At 42.3% G+C, this 21765-nt stretch overlaps 1 protein-coding gene across 5 annotated transcripts in view; it reads right to left on the reverse strand.

The window, feature by feature from the left end:
- Positions 1 to 21765, reverse strand: part of IRF6 (interferon regulatory factor 6) — a 25315-nt gene continuing 3550 nt past the window's right edge. For 3 of the 5 annotated variants that reach the window (XM_077334880.1, XM_077334879.1, XM_077334881.1), the window contains exons 2-9: positions 18022 to 18192; positions 16761 to 16937; positions 13460 to 13664; positions 12388 to 12510; positions 5430 to 5576; positions 4432 to 4824; positions 3561 to 3679; positions 1 to 880 (exon numbers count right to left, since the gene is read on the reverse strand). In XM_077334880.1, the coding sequence (XP_077190995.1) occupies positions 659 to 880; positions 3561 to 3679; positions 4432 to 4824; positions 5430 to 5576; positions 12388 to 12510; positions 13460 to 13664; positions 16761 to 16934 (1383 nt within the window). In that variant the 5' untranslated portion in view covers positions 16935 to 16937; positions 18022 to 18192 and the 3' untranslated portion in view covers positions 1 to 658. The remainder of the gene's footprint in view (positions 881 to 3560; positions 3680 to 4431; positions 4825 to 5429; positions 5577 to 12387; positions 12511 to 13459; positions 13665 to 16760; positions 16938 to 18021; positions 18193 to 21765) is intronic. The other 2 variants (XM_077334883.1, XM_077334882.1) reach the window with 1 other exon arrangement.

The following is a 21765-nucleotide window of genomic DNA, read 5'->3' on the forward strand; positions in this document are numbered from 1 at the left end:
TTATTTTTCAACATTTTATTTAAGCTTTGGGGGGGGGAGTATGAAACACTATCAAACTGTAGTGGTTTACTCAAGGAAAATCCAGACTAGTATTAATTATCACGTAAGTATTTTGCAAAGCAATTTTACTGAAGACTTTATGGACCTTTAACTTTTGCTTTACCTTAATCCAATATTTCATACATATACCAGCTCCTGACTTGAAAAAAACTGTACTATAGAAACCTGCATCTTCTTCCATAATACACAGGTGCTCTCATAATACACAAGTGCACAAGTAACAGGTTAATTAAAATAGACTTAGCTTTAAGGAAACTAGGTTTTCTGTTTCTAATAAAGGTCTCGGATGTTCCTCGGGGAAAGCAACATATGAGATCTAGTCACATAAGAGAAAATTTTTTCCATGTTACATTTAAGTAAGGTACAATATAAAAACAACACTGTTATTTACATAAACTGTCCAAATAAAAAACAGCAAAATGCCAAAGAAGTTCTTGTCTACATGCAAAATATGATCTGTGTTAATGCAAAGCTATTACATTATACATTTCATTTTTATTTGAGGAACGTTTAAAATTAATTCAAATAAAGCTATTCTTAATCAGGATCACAGTATCCGCTTAATTGATGAATTCCTTAATCGGGCAAAGCCTGCTTTTCATTGTGCTGTGAGAGTCGGAGGCATCTGCATGTTTGGCGGCTGCATTGGCCAACCTTCCTGATGATTCTGCAACAGGCGGTAGAGTTGTTTCAGCTGAGCAACAATGTTGTCCTTGATATCAGGAGTAGAGATCTGAAGCCTCACACTGCCACTGTCAAAGGAACGGGTGAAATCACCAGAGAACATCTCATAGATCATCCGAGCTACAACTGGAATTACCTGTTTGAAAAAACCATCACGTTAGTCCAGAAGCAATTATAGATTGCAAAACACTAATCTGAAAAAACAGAATATGCTAAAAGCGAGAAAATGCATTTGCCACTCAAAACCAAATGTCTTAATTTCATTTTAAGACTCCCCCCCCCCCCGCTTCATGACACAAATTATATAGATTCCATTATGAATTGCTAGGCCTATCTTTAAACAGCCCGTGGCGCCACGGGCGCCACGGACTATATAATTCGTTAAGCCCCCTAGAGGTGGGCTTTGTCCGTGATGAGGAAGGGTCCGGGTTGGACCCTTCCTCACGACAGACAATCGGAGGGACCAATCGGCAGGCGCGAAGCGCCTGCCGATTGGTCCCTCCGATTCCCAGGCTGAGCAACTGTTGCTCAGTTGCTCCCGGTCTGACGCTGCGGGAGGCGCGAAGCGCCTCGCGCAGCGTCAGACCGCCGCCCGAGGCAACCCCCAGCAGTCGCGCAAAGCGCGGCTGCTGGGGATTCCCTCCTTGCCTTGGAAGGCCCCCCCCTCCCTCCAGCTCTGGAGACAGACAGGACGTCCTCGGGAGTCCCAGCAGCCCCTCGGAAAGATCCAGCTCTGACAGAGATTCCGCAAATGCTGCTGGGACCTCCATGGCTTCAGATTCAGCAATGAGGTTTGGCGAACAGGACGGGGAGGTGCTGGCGGTGCCTGACGAGGCCCAGCTGCCTCCCTCAGCGGTGATGTAGGACCCCGAGGGAGAGGTGGGTGGGGAGCAGATGGCAACCCCCCTTTCAAAACCGCACGAGGCAACCCCCCTTTCAAAACCCCTTTTTATAAAGGGGCTTTGAAACTAGTTAATGCATATTCAGAGAACTGGTCAGCATCAAGCCCAAATTATCTGTACAGTGCTTCACCTACAATTCATGCCTGTTACATAAAAATGTGTAGCTGGCGTAACCACTGTCAGCACAGCAGGAGGAACAATGGTGCAGAGTTCATGAGCAGAGTGCATCAGACTTCATGACCTGACTTGGGACAGCCCAGGTAAGCCTGATCTCATCAGATCTCAGAGACTAAGCAGGGTTGATCTTGGCTAGTATTTGAAAAGGACACCTCCAAGGAACACTAGGGTCATGACATGGAGGCAAGTAATGGCAAACCACCTCTGAACATCTCTTGCCTGGCTGCCAGATAAAACTAGGATCTCCTGGGTACACTAGACACATGCCATGCAATAAATAACCAGAGTTCAAAGGGGTGAAGCTTCTCATGCTCTTATTCAACCAATCTAGGCAGAAGAAGCAAAACAGTACAGAACCAAGATGCTTTTCCTCCATAAAGAGACAAATATTGCTCATGGAATCTGAGGTTTCCCCTTCCTATGATGCTTCAAAATGGCTTTCCATTACCAAGTCAGCAAAATGGCTTTCTATCATTATGAAGACTGGTTAAGCAAAAATATTTCTTGTAAAGGTAATGCAGACAAAAAAAGATTCAAATCCTCAGGAAAAGCATTCTATATATATTAGGTTCTATAAATAAGGAATCTGAAAGTTGACAGCTTTGGCATCACCAGAAAACTTGTTACCACGAAAAAATAAATTTCAACTTTGTTTTCTGCAGACTTAACAGTTTTGGATACCTTTTTTTCATCATTTATTTTAACTAGTAAGGTATATAAACCTGCTTAGAATGCCAGTGATGTCTTGTTGGTTGGTTTGGGAATCAGAGTTAGAGGGGAACTCCAGGGTCACCTGATCCAACTTCCCCTGCACAATGCAGGAACTCACACTACCTGCCCATGTACAGTGGCCCCAATTTCATGCCCAAGTGCTCTCCTCCCCACCACAAACACCCCCCCCCCAAAAAAATCTCCAGAATCCAGTCTGGCATGGGGAGATCCTTTTCAAAGCCAAGGGTAATGTCAACAAGCCCTTTTCATAAAGCTCCATACCCCAGAGATACTAACTGCAGGCTCTCGCAACTCTATGATCTTCTACATGCAATGTCTCTTCATTTCTAGGCTGCTTGCTCGTGTGACTGCTGCCACTCTCACATGGAGTCTCCTGCACACTTGTTGACAATGAGTAGGAGTTTACACATTACAGAAGCCCCCACCAAATCTACTCTACAGAAATACTGAAGTCCAGATTTGAAATTACTAGTATGCTTTTATTTGAATAAACTGGAAAATATGAAAACTCATACAGAGACAGTGATAATATATACTAAACCAAATTACGAATTCAATAAAATGCTAACAAGCTTCGCAACACATCACCTATGAAATACCTGTCACAATAGAGAGGTATGCTTCCCACTTTTCAGGCTGGGGTTCTTGCAAGTCTCCAAGACAAGGGTCTCAGATCTGGTACAGCTACCAAGAATGTTTTGATTACATATATTCTTAATAATTAAAACATGACATAATAGATGCACTGTTAACAAGTATTCACACTGGAGCATATTGATAGTGGGAACAATATAAGTGGATAAATGGTGAAGGTACAGATTTCATGCAAGAAGACCAGTTTTGAACAATGCACGTGGACAACAGATTTCCAGCAGTTCGGGTTCTAGAATTCAGTTTCTGCACCACAGAATTTGATCTAGCTAGCATTTACTTTGCATGCAAGTCAGCTGCTGTTCTAACAATTAACATGGTTAGTATTTCTTTCAAGAATCATTGTTCTCTTACCTGAACGACAATCAACTTTCGCTCTCTAGATTTTCCATCTGGCCATTCTTCTCCAAAACAAAAGTAGATCTCATATGGTGGCTCTTTAGCAATCTGTCCTTTCTGGTGAGCAATCAGTTCTAAGAGGAGGGAAAAAGCAAAGGTTGCTGACAAAGATCCACACATCTGAAGAAGAATGATAGAGATCCACACATCACAAAACTGAATGATTTTATTTAGTTCTATATTTTTATATCCTGGCTTGACCTCATGAGAACTCAACGCAACATCATTCTCCTCTCCATTTTATCATCACAATCACTACCCTGTGAGTGTGTGTTTGACCCAAAGTTAACCAACGGGACATCTATGGCAGAGCTCTCCTAGATCTCAGTCTGGCACTTCATTCTGTCCCTCTCCTAAAGATTATCATCCCAATGCCATAATCTATCAATGCTATTATTTGTTTGGCCCCACACTAGATCAGTATCATAAGTGGAATAGATACCTGCTAATACCTATTCATAATAGTGTACCACTGCACAGACAGGCATAAAACAGTAATTAGAATTCCAAATTTTTTAGCATCAACTGCGATTCCTTTAGTCAAAAAGGAAGGAAGCAGTGAAGGGGAAGTTGTTATGTACAGCAGCAACAATAATCCACCAAGGCCTGCTTGTAAATAAGGTACACAGGTACACAGTGAAGTGTGGAATTCAGCAAATCAAAATCAGAACCAACCTGAATGATAACACTGATACAACTCTAGTTATTCACTTAATGGAAAAGAATCACTGGCCTGAAAAAGGTTGCACAAACGTATCAATGCACGAGCGTGTTTACGTTATTAATTGTAAAAGAATGGAGTGCCAAAAGAATTGTAGTTACTCACCACTCAAGAATGTTTCTAGACAGAAGAGTTTGACTTTCTTTTGCCTTTCAATCAAGTTTGGTGTTGTGGGAGAAGGTGCACATGGTCCAGACCAATAGACTTTGCACTGGCAGAGCCTGATAGCATAAATGGCATGACCGTTGACTTCCAAGATCAGACCGCGATCCATGACATCAAGCAGTCGACTTGTGAAGAGTTTCTGCTTTTCATTTGTAATCTGTTCAGGCCCTGGAAACTTAACTTGTTCCAAACTAATAGGGCCAAAGAGTTCTTCTTGATCAGGCATAGGACCCAGTTCTCCATAAAAAAGTCTGCAGCCCTGGGGGTTGCTCACCGTCATTGTCTGCCCAAATTCTTTGCCGCGATACTCAAACTTGATCTCTAGGTCTGTCACTTGATTTAGAAGAACATATTATTAGAATACCAAACACTGCAAAAGAACTCATAACTGCACCATTATGAATTTGCTGTCACTTCATACCCAATACCTAGTTATACCCCCAACTCAGTCTGTGTAGGACAGAACTACTAGACTCTTACAATGTGAGGGAGTGTAAGGCACTGAGGAACCAAGGGCCGATTCAGGCAACTAGGTGCTGTTATGTGTGACAAACAACTGGAACTATTACCTCATATTTGATTAAGATATAAATTACCTTGATTAAAAATAACCACATGAATGTAATACTTACTAGCAGAAGCTACTTTATCAATTGATAAGAATAACTGCCATTACTTCAACTAAGATACAAGTCCAAGATCAACAGGGCCTTCCAACTCATTCAACATAGACTGACATGAACAACTTTACTACATTTTCAAAACACTGGACACATGAATCCAAAGAAGAATCACAGAATGAAAATTCTGGTGTCCATGCAAACTTTTGCTGTACATTCAAATATAGTTTACTCACTAAGTACAAGAAAACACAGTTGCACTATGCAATTGAACAGTGTCTTTATGCAGTATATTTATTCCATATGAACCAGACATACTTGGAAGAGAACTAATCCAGAGCTCAGGAGAGCTGAACATGTCATGCTGAAGAGTTGGTGGTGGCATCTCCATATCCAGAGGCTCATTCTTTGGCCATACTGCTTCAGGGCTACAGGCCTCCACATTGGCTGGTGCCATTGGGGAATCTAAGCCAAAGAAAAGCATTTAAAAACCCTTGCAACATTCCATCTAAAATGACAGTCAACAGTTGTCTTTACCACAGAAATAAATTTGGCTGTATTAACTTATGAGATTAAGTGGTTTTAAAAATACGTTTTTGATTCAGCTTACTATAGATATATACAGTAATAGAAATATCCATGTGTCACCACACAAAACGATGCTTCAGACAGCTGCTTTTATGAGGCATAAAAGCAGCTTGTAATGGAGGTGGTGATTCAGCTGTCATGCCAAAAAGATACATATCCTCCCATTCATGTTGCCATTGAGCACACACTTATGAAAAATATATTTACCTGTTTGTTATTTTGGGGAGGTGGGAGAGAAACCGTCTTTAAAGAACGCAAGAATTACCTTACTATATTAGATTATACAGAGCACAATAGTTAATACCTATTCATTCCTTCATCACAGACATGTTGCAACCTGACTCAAAATGTCTCAAAGAATGTGCAAGAAAAGATAAGTCAGTTTATACCGTCTCATAATTTCACAAAGGAAAAAAATAGATAATATATGACCTGAACGAATTTACTATACTAAAGCCCCCAGCATGAAGGCAATAGATAGAAGTAGACCAGACCATTAACTACCATGTAAAAAGAGGAAACAGAATTGCAATAGTTTGGGAGAGAAGTGCACAGGAAGACATTTGTAAATTAGCAGGATGCTTTTCAAAAACAAAACAAAATGTAACGCAGTCTGCTGCGTGGGAAATTAATGCAGAAGCATCTGATTGCAAGGACGAGGTTAGTTAAAACCTGTTAAACCTGAACCTAGCTCTGGGGGAACTCCACTGAACAGACTTCTAAGGCTGTACCATCATTATAACCTGCACATTGGCTTGGCAAACAGGTGTTGTTCTGCTTCTGCTGCAGTGTGGGAATTTACACCTTTTTTACAGCCGAACATAAATGGCTGTCACAGAGGTGGGCACAAACCTGGAAAATGGAAGTTCACTGGATTTGTGGGTGGTTGCAGGTCAGGGGAGGGGGGACATCATGAACCCTGAACTTGCACTGATGACCCCCCCCCCCAACGTGTCCACGAACCGTTGGTTTTGCTTAAGTTGGTTAACTGTTTAGCTGTTTCCTGTGAAATTCACTGTGGAGCCCCCTAACTATATTGCCTCATTATGGACATGGTTTCTGGGTCTTGTCCGGTGTCCATCCTTCTCCCCTTTGGCCCTGGGAAGTGGTCATCCACTCACTTACCTTCCCATGTCATAGTTTTATTTTGATAGTTTAATGTTTATTTTCCCCAAAATAAGTTGTTCCCATTTCTCTAACATTATATTTTGCCGAAATTTTGCATTCAGCATGTCATAGCTTTACAGAGGAGCAAGGTAACCTATGGACCTAATGGATGATGACTGAAATGGGCATCGGGAGCCCCCACAGGGGCCAAGTGGTGCCCACACATGTGACCATGAGGGTCCACAAACTTGGAGGAGCCTGGATGGGGTGTAGCTCCCAACACACTCCCTGGATCAGGTACTCTGACTTCCCACCTATCTATCTACCAACCTATCTACTTTCTACTCACCTACTTAACCAAACATCTACCTACCAACCAAACTGTCTACCTGCTCACCTATACCACCATCTATCCACCTAACACCTGCTGAGTACAACTGAAGCACCGGACCCAGAGCTCAGGGAGTATGTTGACAGCTACAGCACATTCTGGCCCCTCCAAGCTTGTGGACCCTCCTGGTCTCCCCCTGCTGTGCAGGCAGCCCCTCCATATCCATCATGCAGAGGACACAGTGGCCCTCCTCTCCCCACGATGAACTCCGTAGCAGGACTGGCAGCCAGATAGCCAAGCAAAGACAGGGATGCCTGGCCAGGTGCCGAGGCATGACCAGGTATGTTTTCAGCCTCTCCCTCCTGTGGGAGGGGGCAGCCATACCTCAACCCTAACACCACACTGCCACTTCCACTGCCCCTCCATGCAGCATCTCCAGAAGTTTAATCTCAAATAATAATCCCAAACTTCCCATTGCAGCCTACAGCTCCACTCTCCCTTGAATGAGACCACTGTAGATTTATTTCTCCATTGGGAGTGTTAGGTGAGGAAGGATGCTCTTCCCATCAAAAGCCTTCTGTGGGGCACCCTGAATTCCGTGGGAGGGAGCACTGCCCCTTAACAGGGCCATGGTTATACTACACACTGTTAATCCCACCTGGATTGTGGCCACCCAGGCAGATCACTGAGCGTTAGCCTCTGTCTTGATCACCATGGCCACCTGCCAATCCTATCTGCACCTGCCCACCAAGACAGGTTGGCACCTGCCAGAATATGCAGCACCTCTAGCGGAGGCTCCATCTGTTGTGAGTCCACAGCTCCGATGGTTCAACAGGACTGTTTCCGTCCCATGTCCCAAAATGGTGACATTTTGAGCTCCAAAGGGGGTCCCTGTTCCCACCAGCCGCCTAGCCCTTCAGCCACTCCATGCAAAAACAGAAGATCATAGCACCCTGAAGGCCACGGAACATGAGAGGCAGTCAAAGGGAATGTGGGGAAGATCATGGGACAGTATGAGAAGAGATCTGTAAGGATAACCCTTGGAATAGCAACTGAAGACTTATTTCTAAGGAAGTCATGCAGAGTAAGGAATTAGACTTCAACGAAGGGTGACGTGGAGAAAGACCGAAATTCAAAACTATTTGGCATGAGGCCCTGAAGAGTGGGGAAATATGCCTGGAGAAAGAATGTAAACTTGGTCCTTGGTATGGGAGTTGCTTGGGGACCATTTCACTAGATGGGGAACTATGGAGCAGTTGTCGTCATGGTAATCCCAGCTCCAATGGCCATTGTGGCCAGATGAGCTGTTCAACGTACATGGAAATGGGCGAGAGGAGAACAGGATGCTTCAGTCAACATGACATATCCTTCAGCCTGCATTGCCTAGGTCAACAGGTGGGTACTCAAGCAAAGGGAGACTGATAGACAGAAATCCCAACTCTTCCACCATGGACAGGTCCAGTCATATGTGCCATGGGCAAATTATGTCTCCCATATTGGAGAACACGCAGCTAGAGTGGAAAGATCAGGCCACGTGGCAGCCTTCTGTGACTAGTACTCCAAGGGATTACAATGGGGGGACTCATGGGGCTCTCTAAGGTATGCTTTGACCATGACCTCAGTGGAGTCCTTTTCGATAGCTGCTGCAGGCTGACTGATGCCAGCCACTTCCCATGAGACTACCGAGGACCAGTACTGTCCCTCCCTAACACTGAAGCAACCTCGTTCAACAGAGGATGAATGGGAAGAGGAAAGTTCTCCCTCCACCAAGCCCTCAACTTCCTTCTCTTGATTCCAGGCCCCCCAACATCTAGCCTGGAGTCATGCAAGACCAACACTGCCCCCCCCCCCACACACACAGACTTAATCCCTCCAGGCAGACAGTTCAAAATGGCAAAAAGCAATTCTTCCTTTTATGCATGGGTCACTGATGCAAGCAAGCCTAAACTCCTCCTTCCCATACACAGGGTGCAGGTAGATCTCGACACTGCTCTGCAACCTACACACCAAAGTCCACACCTGTGGCAGGAAATCTGTTGAAGGACTCAGCATGGTGGCCAGTGCCCGATCCATACCATGGATGAGTGGAATCACTTGACCCAAACTAGCTGTATGAGCACTGAGGACCTTAGTGGTGTCCTGGAAAGGCTTAAGGACATGAACCGTCTGGGTGAGAGTTAGCCAGAGGAGCTTATGCACAGCTCTTCTTCATCATACATTATGGGATTCAAGAATATCACAGACCGGTGAGAGAAGTACACAGCGAGTCAACAACAAGTCTCCAAAAGTAATCGCGTCTCCAAAGTGGCATCATCCCACATGGACTTCACCACACTCCACTGACGAAGAGCCTCCTTGACTACAAATGAAAAATGTGAACCATGCATATAATGCTTCCCATCCTGACATTCTGAACAGCAGACATGTTTGCGCCCAAATCTGTGATGACATAGCCCTGGTACACCTCCCCACTGCCCAGTCACTCATTCAGACTGTCCTCAATAACCACAATGATGTTTCTTGAGGTGTGTGCCTCATCCATCCCGAGGATACAACAGGAACAACTTGTATCCCAGAGAAAGGACATCGCCCCCATCACAGGGACTTCACTGGGAATCACCGGCAGTGTGAATCAAGAACTGCTCAGGCTGCCACCAGTGGGGGGTGAGGGAAAGGTAGCCATACTGCTGGCAGCTCCACAAGTCAGCCATGAAATGCATGGTACACCCTTTGGCTTTGGATAGCTCAGCCTTTATTAGATTTACCATGGACTGGTACATGGAGCGGACTACCTGGCAACTTACAGGATGGGATGGAATACCACAGTGCAAGGAGATTCAGCAGTCTGCAAAACCTTCGGTCCTCCACCAAAGATAGGGGCTGACCATCCACAGTCATCATCTCCCCAATGAGCCTAGTTATAGTGGCCTGTGCCTGTCCCTTGACCTCTTGCTCAGCATGATCACTGTCCCTGTAGAGAAAACCCCTGTCATCATCACCTGCCTAGCAGTCCCATCCTTGCGTCCCATTGTGACCAGACTTCCCTATTGGGAGGAACCACCTACCATTTGGGCAGTCCCTGATAAGGGACCACAGACACTCAACAACTGAACAGTGCAAGCTTCCTTGGGGGATAGCGACACATTGTTTGTGAACAGAGGGGGGTCAGGTCTTTTGCTCCCAGCAGGGATTGGTCTCTACTGCACAGAAAGAACAGTGGGGTGGGTACACTGCAAGTGCCAGCAAAGAGTGGAAGAGGAAAGGTGGCTTGGGTCTGTCCCACCCTTTGCCTTGCAAATCCTTCACTCCACAACACAGGGTCATTTGGGAATCCTTTGGAAGTGGTCTCAAAGATCTGACTGAAACCTGGGCCCCAATCTGGGACTGCGAGCCTGTCTCAGAGGCTGGGAATGAGGTCCTCCACTAGTCCTCAAGGATGGGCCTAAGGGTGTGTTTGGGGAAGATGCAGACATGGTGGCTTTTAACATGGAGGGGCTAGAGGTTCTCTACTCCCCACCCCCCAAGCTTTGCAGAGTAAGGTTCCTTCTCCAGAAACAGCGTAACTGCTGCTCCTGGAGGGTATCCAGAACTGAACACACCCTGATGCGGCGGAAACAGTAATGTCTGACTGGCATCCAAGTATGTTAAATGGGATGTGAGCAGGGGAAAGAGGCTGAAGAGAAACAAAAATTGACCGTATGTGGTCATGAGTGTTTGTCAGAGGCATGGCCATATGAGCCTGATTCGCAAGCCATGAACTATCCAATTTCGTGGGTTCTCTAGTCACGGTGACCCAATGGCTGGGAGCAGGCGATTTCTGCAACAGCTTGTTGTGGCATAAGTTTTGTTAGATACACTTGTGATGGCTGCCGTGCAGATATTAGAAATGTACACACTGCTTATCTTTCTTATCCTAGTGCAGCCACCCCCAATGCCAGCAACACAACAGTCAGGGAAGCAGTACTTCCTACTGTCTCATAGAATCATAGAGTTGGAAGGGGCCATACAGGCCATCTAGTCCAACCCCCGGCTCAATGCAGGATCAGCCCAAAGCATCCTAAAGCATCCAAGAAAAGTGTGTATCCAACTTTTGCTTGAGGGGGAGCTCACCACCACCTTAGGCAGTCTATTCCACTGCTGAACTACTCTTGACTGTGAATTTTTTTCCCCTGATATCTAGCCTATATCGTTATACTTGTAGTTTAAAGCCATTACTGTGCGTCCTTTCCTCTGTAGCCAACAGAAACAGCATCCTGCCCTCCTCCAAGTGACAACCTTTCAAATATTTAAAGAGGGCTATCATGTCCCCTTTCAACCTCCTTTTCTCCAGGCTGAACATTCCGTCTTTCTCTTTGTATCTACTTTTGAGAAGAGTTGGTTCTTATATGCCACTTTTCTCTACCTGAAGGAGTCTCAAAATGGTTTACATTCGCCTTCCCTTTCCTCTCCCCACAAGAGACACCCTGTGATGTAGGTGGGGCTCAGAGAGCCCTGATATTACTGCTCGGTCAGAACAGCTTTATCAGTGTTGTGGCAAGCCCAAGGTCACCCAGCTGGCTGCATGTAGAGGGGAGGGGAATCAAACCTGGTTCGCCAGATTAGAAGCCACTGCTCTTAACCACTGCATCAAGCTGGCTCCTTGGTTACCTGAGCACAATTGGGACAGAAGAAGGTGTGCCTGGAAAAGTCTTAAGATAGAACCAAGCAGCTGAGTGCTGGCACTGTGAACCAAACATATTTAGTGGCTGCTGAATGAAATGTGCAAAAGATGGGCGGCTAAACAGATGCAATTGAGTGAGTTGGCCATTTTAAATAAAAAGATGTGATAATAGTAGTAGAAGATTACTGTCCAGATTAATTATGCAAAAGATTATACTTTTAAAGGGAAGTAACTGCCTTCTCCTTGTCCAATTTTCTGTAGCACACTGGTTTGCTACCCAAACAGAACCCTGGCAGTTTTATGAACCTGTTTAATATTTTGCTTAATATGGCAATGAATAAAAGGTGACCCCACAAGGGATTGTGAATTGAAGGGAAATCCAACTTTTATGCTCTATTATGTTTTTAAATTTTGATAAATCTACAAACACATGGGTTCTCTGAATAGTATCTCGGGCTGGTTCCACTACCCCTATTTGGCTATCTACACAGGGCCTGGTCCCAAATTGTTAGATACAATGATATAGTGACAAGCCATAATTAAAATACAGTTTTATGTCCTATACATATTACTATGATCTATTTACTGACCATTAATATTAAGAAATGGAAATGTATCCTGTATGGGTACATGCTGAGATTGGTTTAAATCCTCCTCCTCTTCATCATCAAGGTCATTATCCTTCTCATCCCATGGAGCTGAACCAGTGGAGCCTACAGGAAAAGCACAGGCTGAAGACTTAGCAAATTATGTGGAATTAAATCAACAAAAGAGAGCCAAAGACATGTAATGACCATGGATCTGAAATACCACATAGAAATATTCTTTCCAGTTCTACTTTGTAGATGTTACCAATTTTTATTCCAACTTTTCATAGCCTTAAAAGCATCACAACTCTTCTAGAGCCAAATCTTCCCATTCTTTTTACTTCTCATCTTGCCTTGAAGGATTCCACTGCTTTGCTATTGCTCCCAAAGCTGATATGGCACAATCCCAGCACAACCACCCGCTCTGCTAGCTCTTTCAACTGGTCTGTAGGCAGATAACAGATGCCCAAACCAAACTTTATCTGACCCCATTATCTGCTAGCCTCCTACATCCAACAGCTAACCCTCATAATGCTTCTTCCAGGTACACAAACATGCATGCACCTATCTTTCAATCTAAATACATTTATGTCCTGCATTCTGCACGATTCTGGGATCGTTAAAAGGAATCCACTTCCAGGGAATCTCATTATTATAATCTGGAAACAAAGGGGTTTTTTTTCCTTTTTAAAGGCCAATCTATTTAACAGAATATAGAACCAAGATAATAACGGGAAGCCATAGTTATTCTTCTTCTTGCACCATTGGCTTTTTGCCCTTATTTATTTGACTACTGTTGCATTAATGCCTTTTAAATATATTTTTAAACACAGAAAGATGAGCAACTCACTGCAAATGCAATGTACAAAATACATTCTTGAACAGAGGGATTGCAGATTTAAATTTCCCTTCGAATCAATTACAAAGTGCCATAGGCTGACGCTCCTTACTCAGTAACCCAGCAGGAATCACTGACAGGTAGGATTTTTCCTCCCAAGCATCTACAGTGTCAGTTGTTAATACAGAAGAGCAAGTTGTGTGCTTCTTTTAACATCAGAACCACTTAATGCCTCACCTGGATTAATGATTGCTCCCTGGGATTGTGGTATATCACACACTTCATAAATTTTAATGGGATTCATTGGCACCTCTTTGGTACCATCATACATCAGGTTAAATTCTCGGCTTTTGTTGAGAGCACACCGGAGCTGAGCCTTCCATTTTGCAGGGTCAGGATCATCAACTCCTTCCTGGTATTTTCCTGTTTCCACAGCCCAAGCCTGGGAGCAAAGTACACCATACTTAATTAGTTGCTGTTATGATGCAAGCATCTGTTGTTGCCAAACAAACTAACATCTGCCACAGAGATCAAAACACATTTTGCAGAAGCTAGTGACTGCTGCCTCTGCCATCTGACTTCTAATATTTATTTTATCCTGAGGGACTGCCTCTCTGCCATTGTCCCCCATAGAGCACTCGACTGTGCAAATACCAACCAGTTGGTAGTCCCTGGCTCAAAAAAAGTACATCTTGCCTCAACCAGGGCCAGGATGTTTTCAATTCTGGGCCCCACTTGGTGGAAAGAGCTCCCAGAGGAGAACAGAGCCTGGCACAGTTCCACAGAGCTTGTAAGACAGAGCTCTTCTTCCTCAAGTTTTTAATTGGGGCTAGTGATCCTATAACATCTAGCAGGCCCTCTTTAAAAGAAATCACCCCCGGGGTAACTTTATCTGGTTATTGACCTATTCAAAGGGACAGCATTAGAAATACTATCTGTAATTAATATTGCTGTTAGTTATAGATGATTTTAAAATGTATTATTTTAATTATACTATCATTTTATTTGATGTTGTACACTGCCCTGAGCCAGTCTACTGGGAGAGCAGTATATAAATAGAATAAACTAAAAAAAATGGTAAATGCATATGCCCCACCAATATAAAAAGATACAAAAAAACAGTGCATGATAGTGTTTTCCTAATCAATATTATTCTGAATCAATAGATGTAGGATCCCTATGTGGACCACCTGATTGGACTCAAAGGAGGCAACCTAATGGCAAACTATGTTTGTATCTGGAATTAAGATTTCCATATATGCCCAAGTAACATTATTTTAATTTAATCAGCCATCTTCAAACAAAAATCAAGATTCCTGTTACAGAGCAACCTTTTGAAGTTGGAAAGGAAAATTAAGATTTATAATAAAACCCCAAAGACTTATGCTACCTGGTAGGATATTTTTCTTATAGTAGTAATATTTGTGTTAATTTCCATATGATTACAAATAAAAACCACTCCCAGAATTATTTCAGTCTGAAAAATGAACGGATAAAAGTTCATGAGACTAAAACAAAAAGCATGTGCTTAATCTGTCAACAGCATAACCTAAAACAGATGAGTCTTCAAAATGGAGAAATGAAAAATAATATATTATGATGCAAGAGTAGAAGTAGAGAAGAATAAGGATGGAGATAATTCGATTCTTAGAAGGAAAGCTATTTGAAACACTAAAAGGAACAGTCAACAGCCAAAAACAAAACACAAAAAGATTAGTTGTGTGACAGTACAGAATAGGCAACATGGAAATAAAGCACTGGATATGTGACAAGTACTTCAAACAGATTACCGGTATACTGGCCACTATAAATTGCTTTGGCTCCTAGTTTCCCATCATATATTAGCAGTCTTCTTCCTCTTAGGACTCAGGAATTTCTTTGTTTTTGTATAAACCATACATAAAGGTAAAGGTATCCCCTGTGCAAGCACCGAGTCATGTCTGACTCTTGGGGTGATGCCCTCTAGCGTTTTCATGGCAGACTCAATATGGGGTGGTTTGCCAGTGCCTTCCCCACCATACATAGCATAGTTTTAATTCATTAAGCAAAAAAATGTCTAGATTACTTAAAGTAAGTAGCAACCCTTTCTAACCTTCCCTGTCCTCTCCAGAAGATTATTAACGAAGTGTCTATTGTGGAAAAAGTGGATATTACAAAGTTAAAGAAAAGGTCAAGTATTAAGAATTGCCAGCTTTCCGCAGGGCCTGGTGTTTTCATTGGAGGATCCCCCCTCCACGTTGATTACATTTGGCCCTCGCTCCTACTATAAAAGAACTGACCCTTGGGCTGAACAGGGGGGGGGGGTGAGGGTTACGACATCTAACAGAATGATTCGCCATTTGTCTAATAGTGATAATTTGTAATGGTTTAATAATGGTTTAATAATAATCAGTTTCCAAGTGATAATTTGTAATGAGAGAGAGAGAGAGAGAGAGAGAGAGAAAGAAAGAGAGAAAGACAGACAGACACGATACAAGGTTTCACATGCAATCGGAAGAAGTGTGCGTGGACTCAAACTTCTGTTTGGACTCAAACTTCTATCTGAGCATATGTAATGGATGATGTTGTGGATCACTGTTGAAAAAGTTACTACCGTATTTGCCGGCGTATAAGACGACCTCTCAACATTTCCACTCAAAATACAGTACTATGGGCCACTATGGGCAACTATGTCTATCCCAACTGAAGTGAACCCGGCGTGTAAGACGACCACCCCACTTGGGGGCATGTTTTTCAGGGGGGGAAAGTAGCCTTATACGCCAGCAAATACTGTAATTTCCACAAAGAGAAATCTGCAAGCGTATGCCTAACCACACAAGACTGCAACATAAACGGAGCAAGCCTTTCTGACTATTTCTGAGTATAAATCACATAAGGATCCGCTAATTCATTTCAACCAGAGCCCAAGTGAGTTTTCCTACCTTCTAAGAGAATAGGTTTTTCTTTCAAAAACAAAAACATGTTGATTTTTTTAAATGACCTCTTCCCCATCCCTAAGTGCTGGATTCCATAAAACATACATTTATAGCATTTTCTATCCCATGAACACAAATGGGTTTCCGACAAACCACAGGCAAATGTTAACCCGCTAAACTTAAGTGGTGCCAGGAACTGCAAGCTGAGCACCATTACTCATAAACAGTTCTCCAGGGAAGGAAAAGGAGTCTCCACACAATGACCTCAACAGTTGCCTGTTGCCTATACCAGGGATAGTCAACCTGTAGTCCTCCAGATGTTCATGGACTACAATTCCCATGAGCCCTTGCCAGCAAATGCTGGCAGGGGCTCATGGGAATTTTAGTCCATGGACATCTGGAGAACCACAGGTTGACTACCCCTGGCCTGTACTATAGTCTCCTTCCTTTCCAAAAGGAATTCAGGAAAGCATACATGGGGGAGGGGGATTTATTATTTTATTCCCACAATCACTCAGAGATAGGTTAGTCTAAGAAGCAGAGGCTACCCAAAGTTACTTCCTGGCCAAGCATGAATTTGAATCAGTGCCACGAGTTCAACCTCTCTGTGTAGCTTTGCTTACCTTAAAAATGGTGTTCTCTTCTTCATGCTGAGGGCTGTGGCGGGTGGCGTGCTTCCATGGGATCTGAAATCGCTTGGCTTCTCTGTTAAGCCATATGAGGCCTGGGTACATGCCACTGTCTACCTGAGCTACCAGCCAGGGTTTCAATCGAACTCTGCGTGGGTGTAATGCCATTATCTGGATGAAAACACACACACAAAACACATGGCAAACAAACTATCAGGAATCTGAAGGAACTTTCATTTTCTATGAATGAAGCAATAGAAACCAACTGTGCCTATTGTCAACACTTTGATTGCAACTTCTTCTATTTCCTTGACGGTCTCATAAAACAAATTCGAGCCGACTTAGCTGCTGATATAAGCTTAGGCAGGCCCAGCCTAACAATGTAAACAAGAACTCAAATAAAAATCTCACAATATTCAGCACCCTTTTTCAGTTTGGACAACTTACGCTACCAGTTCAAACTGGGACAAAAAAGCCATACAAACTGGTTAAAGTTACATGGTAGCATAATGGCAGAATTTGAAGTTGCTATATAGAAGAGACCACTACCCCAAACCAGCTGTTTCTGCCATTACCACCCCTCTCTATTATATCTAGGATTACTTACCTATGTCCTGACATCACAGACTTGCACATTTCCCTGCTCCATCTCATGGACTGCCATAAGCAGGCAAAAGCACAATGTTTTAGTTAGGAAAATATGGATCATCTTTGGGCAGCAACCACATATCTTAACTTCTAGTCACGTTCTAATTCTGTTTCTGCAGCTGTTGATTAAAACTGCTTTAGGATGCTTTGGGCTGATCCTGCGTTGAGCAGAGGGTTGGACTAGATGGCCTGTATGGCCCCTTCCAACTCTATGATTCTATGATTCTAAAACAGCTCATTGGTATGAAAAGGGCACATTTAAACAGGCTGCTTATAACCTTATTTGTGTTTTATTTTTACTGAATTCATCTTTAATTCTTTGACTATACTGAAAGTATGCTGAAGTAGGAAGGATATTGTATGCTTTTAGAAGCAAGGTGAGTCCTATACAAGTTACCTGGCAATAATCTTTTCTGCATACCTGCTACTAGCTACAGCTTTCAAAACAAAAGATGTTTCTTGTTGCAGACAAAAATTCACATGCAAGATGGGGAACAACAAAGAGTATCACAGATATTATTAAGGAGAAATAATTTTAAAGTCTATGGAAGAACTACATAATTGAACTACATTTTGTTTGACATGCATGTCTAAAGCATAGATTTACCTAAAACTGTTTCCCCACCAAAGTGTAGCTGATGAAGAGTTCTCACTGTATTGTTTTGAAGTCTCTGTAGAGCATGTTCAGTTTGCCACATGCAACATGCAACATGAAAAGGGGGATGTCAGGCATTTGCTGCTAAGGGAGGAGGAGGCAGCTCAGGGGTCCATGAGAAATCTGAAAGCAAAATGGGGATTTTCAGACTACTAAAGTTGGAGAACTGCTGGCATACAGCCAATCATATTAATAAGTAAAAGTACTTGGCAGAAAAATATGCTACACTAACCAGATATAGGATTGCAACAAACAGAGCCCTGTAAACACATAAATAAGGGAGGCCATCTATTGAATGGAATCTACCCCAGAGGGCAGTTCACCCCCAGGATCTGGCCAAACTGTAGCTCTTCAAATGTCCATAGACTACCATTCCCAGGACTCCCTACCAGCATGCTGTTGCCAGGGGCTCATGGGAATTGTAGTCCATGGACATTTGGAGAGCCACAGTTTGTCTATCCTTGCTCTATATGCAAGGACATTAACAATGGTGGTGCCCTGAATACTTTCCAAGGAATCCTTGCTATTGAACAGGTTTGATGATGTGCTATAGCACTGAGCCATTGCACTGGACCAATACTGGTGTCCTAGAACAACACTGAATCTGGGTAGCAATGACTAATATGCAACCAAGCCATACACAAACAAAAGCAAGGGAACTGAATATATATAAATTAAAATGCACAGAACAAAGCAGTATCTATCATATTCCAAACTAATTAAATAGGGAATGTTCCTATTTAAATAGGAAATGCTCCAATCCTAATCTTCAACAAGAAACAATATCAACAGTGAGTATCCAAGAAAGAAATGTCAAAGGAGAATAAAGATGAAGCACAAAGTATAATATTCAGATGAAAGCATTAGCACAAATACCCAATATTCAATGGAAAAAATAATGCATAAAGTGATGGAGAGCTGTATCATGTTTGTTTTCTCAGTTTTCCTACAGATCCCAGTCTGACGACTGGCTATTGTTGCTACAGCCACCAATGAATGCAAGATCAATATATATCACATCACACATAAAATCATGTGATGGCGAGGACAGGAAATACAATACTATTCAGCAAGTCATGCCAACAAATGACTATTACTATTATAAAACTCAAAAAAGTAATAGTATGCAACAACAGTTCCATGCAGATAACATACGTGTTTCTGTAAAATTCCACCATATACGTTAGGCCAAAATGGAATTCACAGACTACTACGGGGGAAAAAACAAGACACTACATCCACAGCCAATACTAGCCAAATACCTTTTTTCTAGTTGCAGGAACACAGCAAGAGAAGATGATCTATAAAAGCAGCAAAATAACTTGAAACTGCTGAACTACACTTCATGAAGAGCTTTGATACAATCTTCTCCCACCCCACTTTCACTTTGAAGGGATGTCATTATAATTTAGGGTGGACAACTCCCCCACCCCCACATGCATGCTAAACAGTGACATGCCAGGTCATTTTACTTAGCACTCAGTTCTTCATCCAAGCAACTGAACTATGCCCAAGGCACTAGCGGTACTGCTGGAATCTATGGAATGGAGAAGGTGATAAGTATGGTTGACACCCATCATCACCTTCGGGACCCGCACAACCAATGGAACTCAGCCTTGCTCACAGTTAGTTTGGCCAAGTACAGCCCAAGTTTCTCTCCCTCCCCTCTTGGTTGTTGGCTCTCCAGCATCTCCACATAGATTTTGACACTTGGGACAAAAAGGCTGTCCCAAATATCTCTGTCACAGATATTACCGGTCTTGTTAACATTTCTGCCTGTGCACCCATTTTCAATGCACTAGTGTAGCAAAACTAGATGCCATTGACCAAGTCCATAAAAGTACATGAAGTGGAATTATGCATTCAGAACCACAGAGTAGTAGTTAGAAAACTGCCACATCATGGCAATTAATCAACAGGACTGTAAATCTTTTTTTTTCTTTCCAAAATGAGTAGAGCAGAGCAAAATGGGAGATGATGGGAGCCATAACATTTTAGTCACCCAGGAGCCATCTAGGTCAATAACACCTATTCTGACTGGTAACATTTCTCCAGTAGTTCAGGCATTTTGTCATTAACACTTTTGATCCATTGGCATGCAAAGCCATAACACAGAACTGCCCCTCTCCAATTAGGCAATGTAGAAAGATGTCCAGGGGAATGCAGCTATGGGGCCTCAAGACAGCCAGCTTGGTGCAGTGCTCTCCAATTTGGAGAGCCCGTTTTGTTCCCCACTCCTCCACATGCAGCTAGCTAGGTGACCTTTTAAGAAAGTGTCATCTCCCAGATTTTTTAAATAAAAGGTTATCTCTTTTGGAACAAATGTAATGTTTTTTCACAACACAGTTTCACTTACTATTCCTACTGTCATGATGGTAAATTCATAGTCTGAGGAAGAGTGCTTGCACTCGAAAGCTCACGCCTTGAATAAAGCTTTGTTGGTCTTAAAGGTGCCTCTGTACTCTGATTTTATTGTGCTACTTTAGACTAACATGGCTACTCATTTGAATAAAAATATACGGTGTTAAGAATCAAAAAATAATTCCGGTGTCTACTACATGCAATGTATTTTCAAAGGTACAGGTATTGCTTAAATGTAACTGATCTGATCTGCAACTAATGTGCCATATAGTATGTATGAATGATAAACTATTTATGAGATCAATGTTATAAAGTTTAAGTATATATACAAATATTCCTCTGTAGTCTCTATGGGCTCTTGTCCAAATTATACACTTTATTTACTACATAAACTTGCTTTTCCTTCTGTTTTCTATTGTCAACTTTTTTTCCAACTCTTGCAACAGACAAGCCTCTACCAGTTTTCCAATGTGAGCACTGATATACTTTTTAAAAGCTTTGTGGCCATTTCAGTGAAAGAAATAATATTGGTGACCTAGACTTGCCTGGCTACAAGAAATGCTTTATTTTACATTTTTTCCTGGCAAGGCAACAAATTGCAAGTCTAAACTCAGTTTTGACACTCCTAATTGTAACTAAGAGACTTGAGAGCATATAATTCAAGGCTATGCTTAGGTACGCTTGATCATGTATATTTTTTTTCTGCCATTCCTTGCCTTAATAAAAATTAGAAAGACATGATTGCCTAAGGACCCAATTATTTTTCTGTCAAGCGAATATATGTTCATAATGAACATCTTTTCTTTGGGAGGAACAAAGGCTTCCAGCAGGTTTAGATAATTGGGCACAGGTTTAACAAGAATGTCCTTATTCCTACATATTGAGCTTTCACCAACAGGGCAAGTCTGAAGAAGCCAGAAAGAAAAAAACTAAGCAACATGTGCATGGGTCATCTCTAACTTCACTCCACAAATAGTAGCAGAAGCAGAATTTTAAAAATCCTTTATTTCTTTGCTTTATAATGTAGAATTTAATTAGGTTATAGAATTGTTTTTCTTGGCACAGATTTCAGACTACTGTGGTGTGGAATTCTGATTCTGTATGCAGTTGTAATTTTTTAAAATGCCATTTCATAAATAAAATTAAAACCAGACAACTGCACAATCACACAGGTTCTCAAAACATTCTAACTCCTCTAAAAAATTTAAAAATTGAGAGGTACTCAACTCCCCAAAATTCTGTTTTTTTAATGCTACTACTCTTCTTATTCTCAGTGTTACAAAACATCTTAAATTTCAAAATATCATTTTATAATTGTACATATTCAAGCAAAAT

Source organism: Paroedura picta, chromosome 4, assembly GCF_049243985.1.
Source record: "Paroedura picta isolate Pp20150507F chromosome 4, Ppicta_v3.0, whole genome shotgun sequence".
Taxonomy (NCBI): domain Eukaryota; kingdom Metazoa; phylum Chordata; class Lepidosauria; order Squamata; family Gekkonidae; genus Paroedura; species Paroedura picta.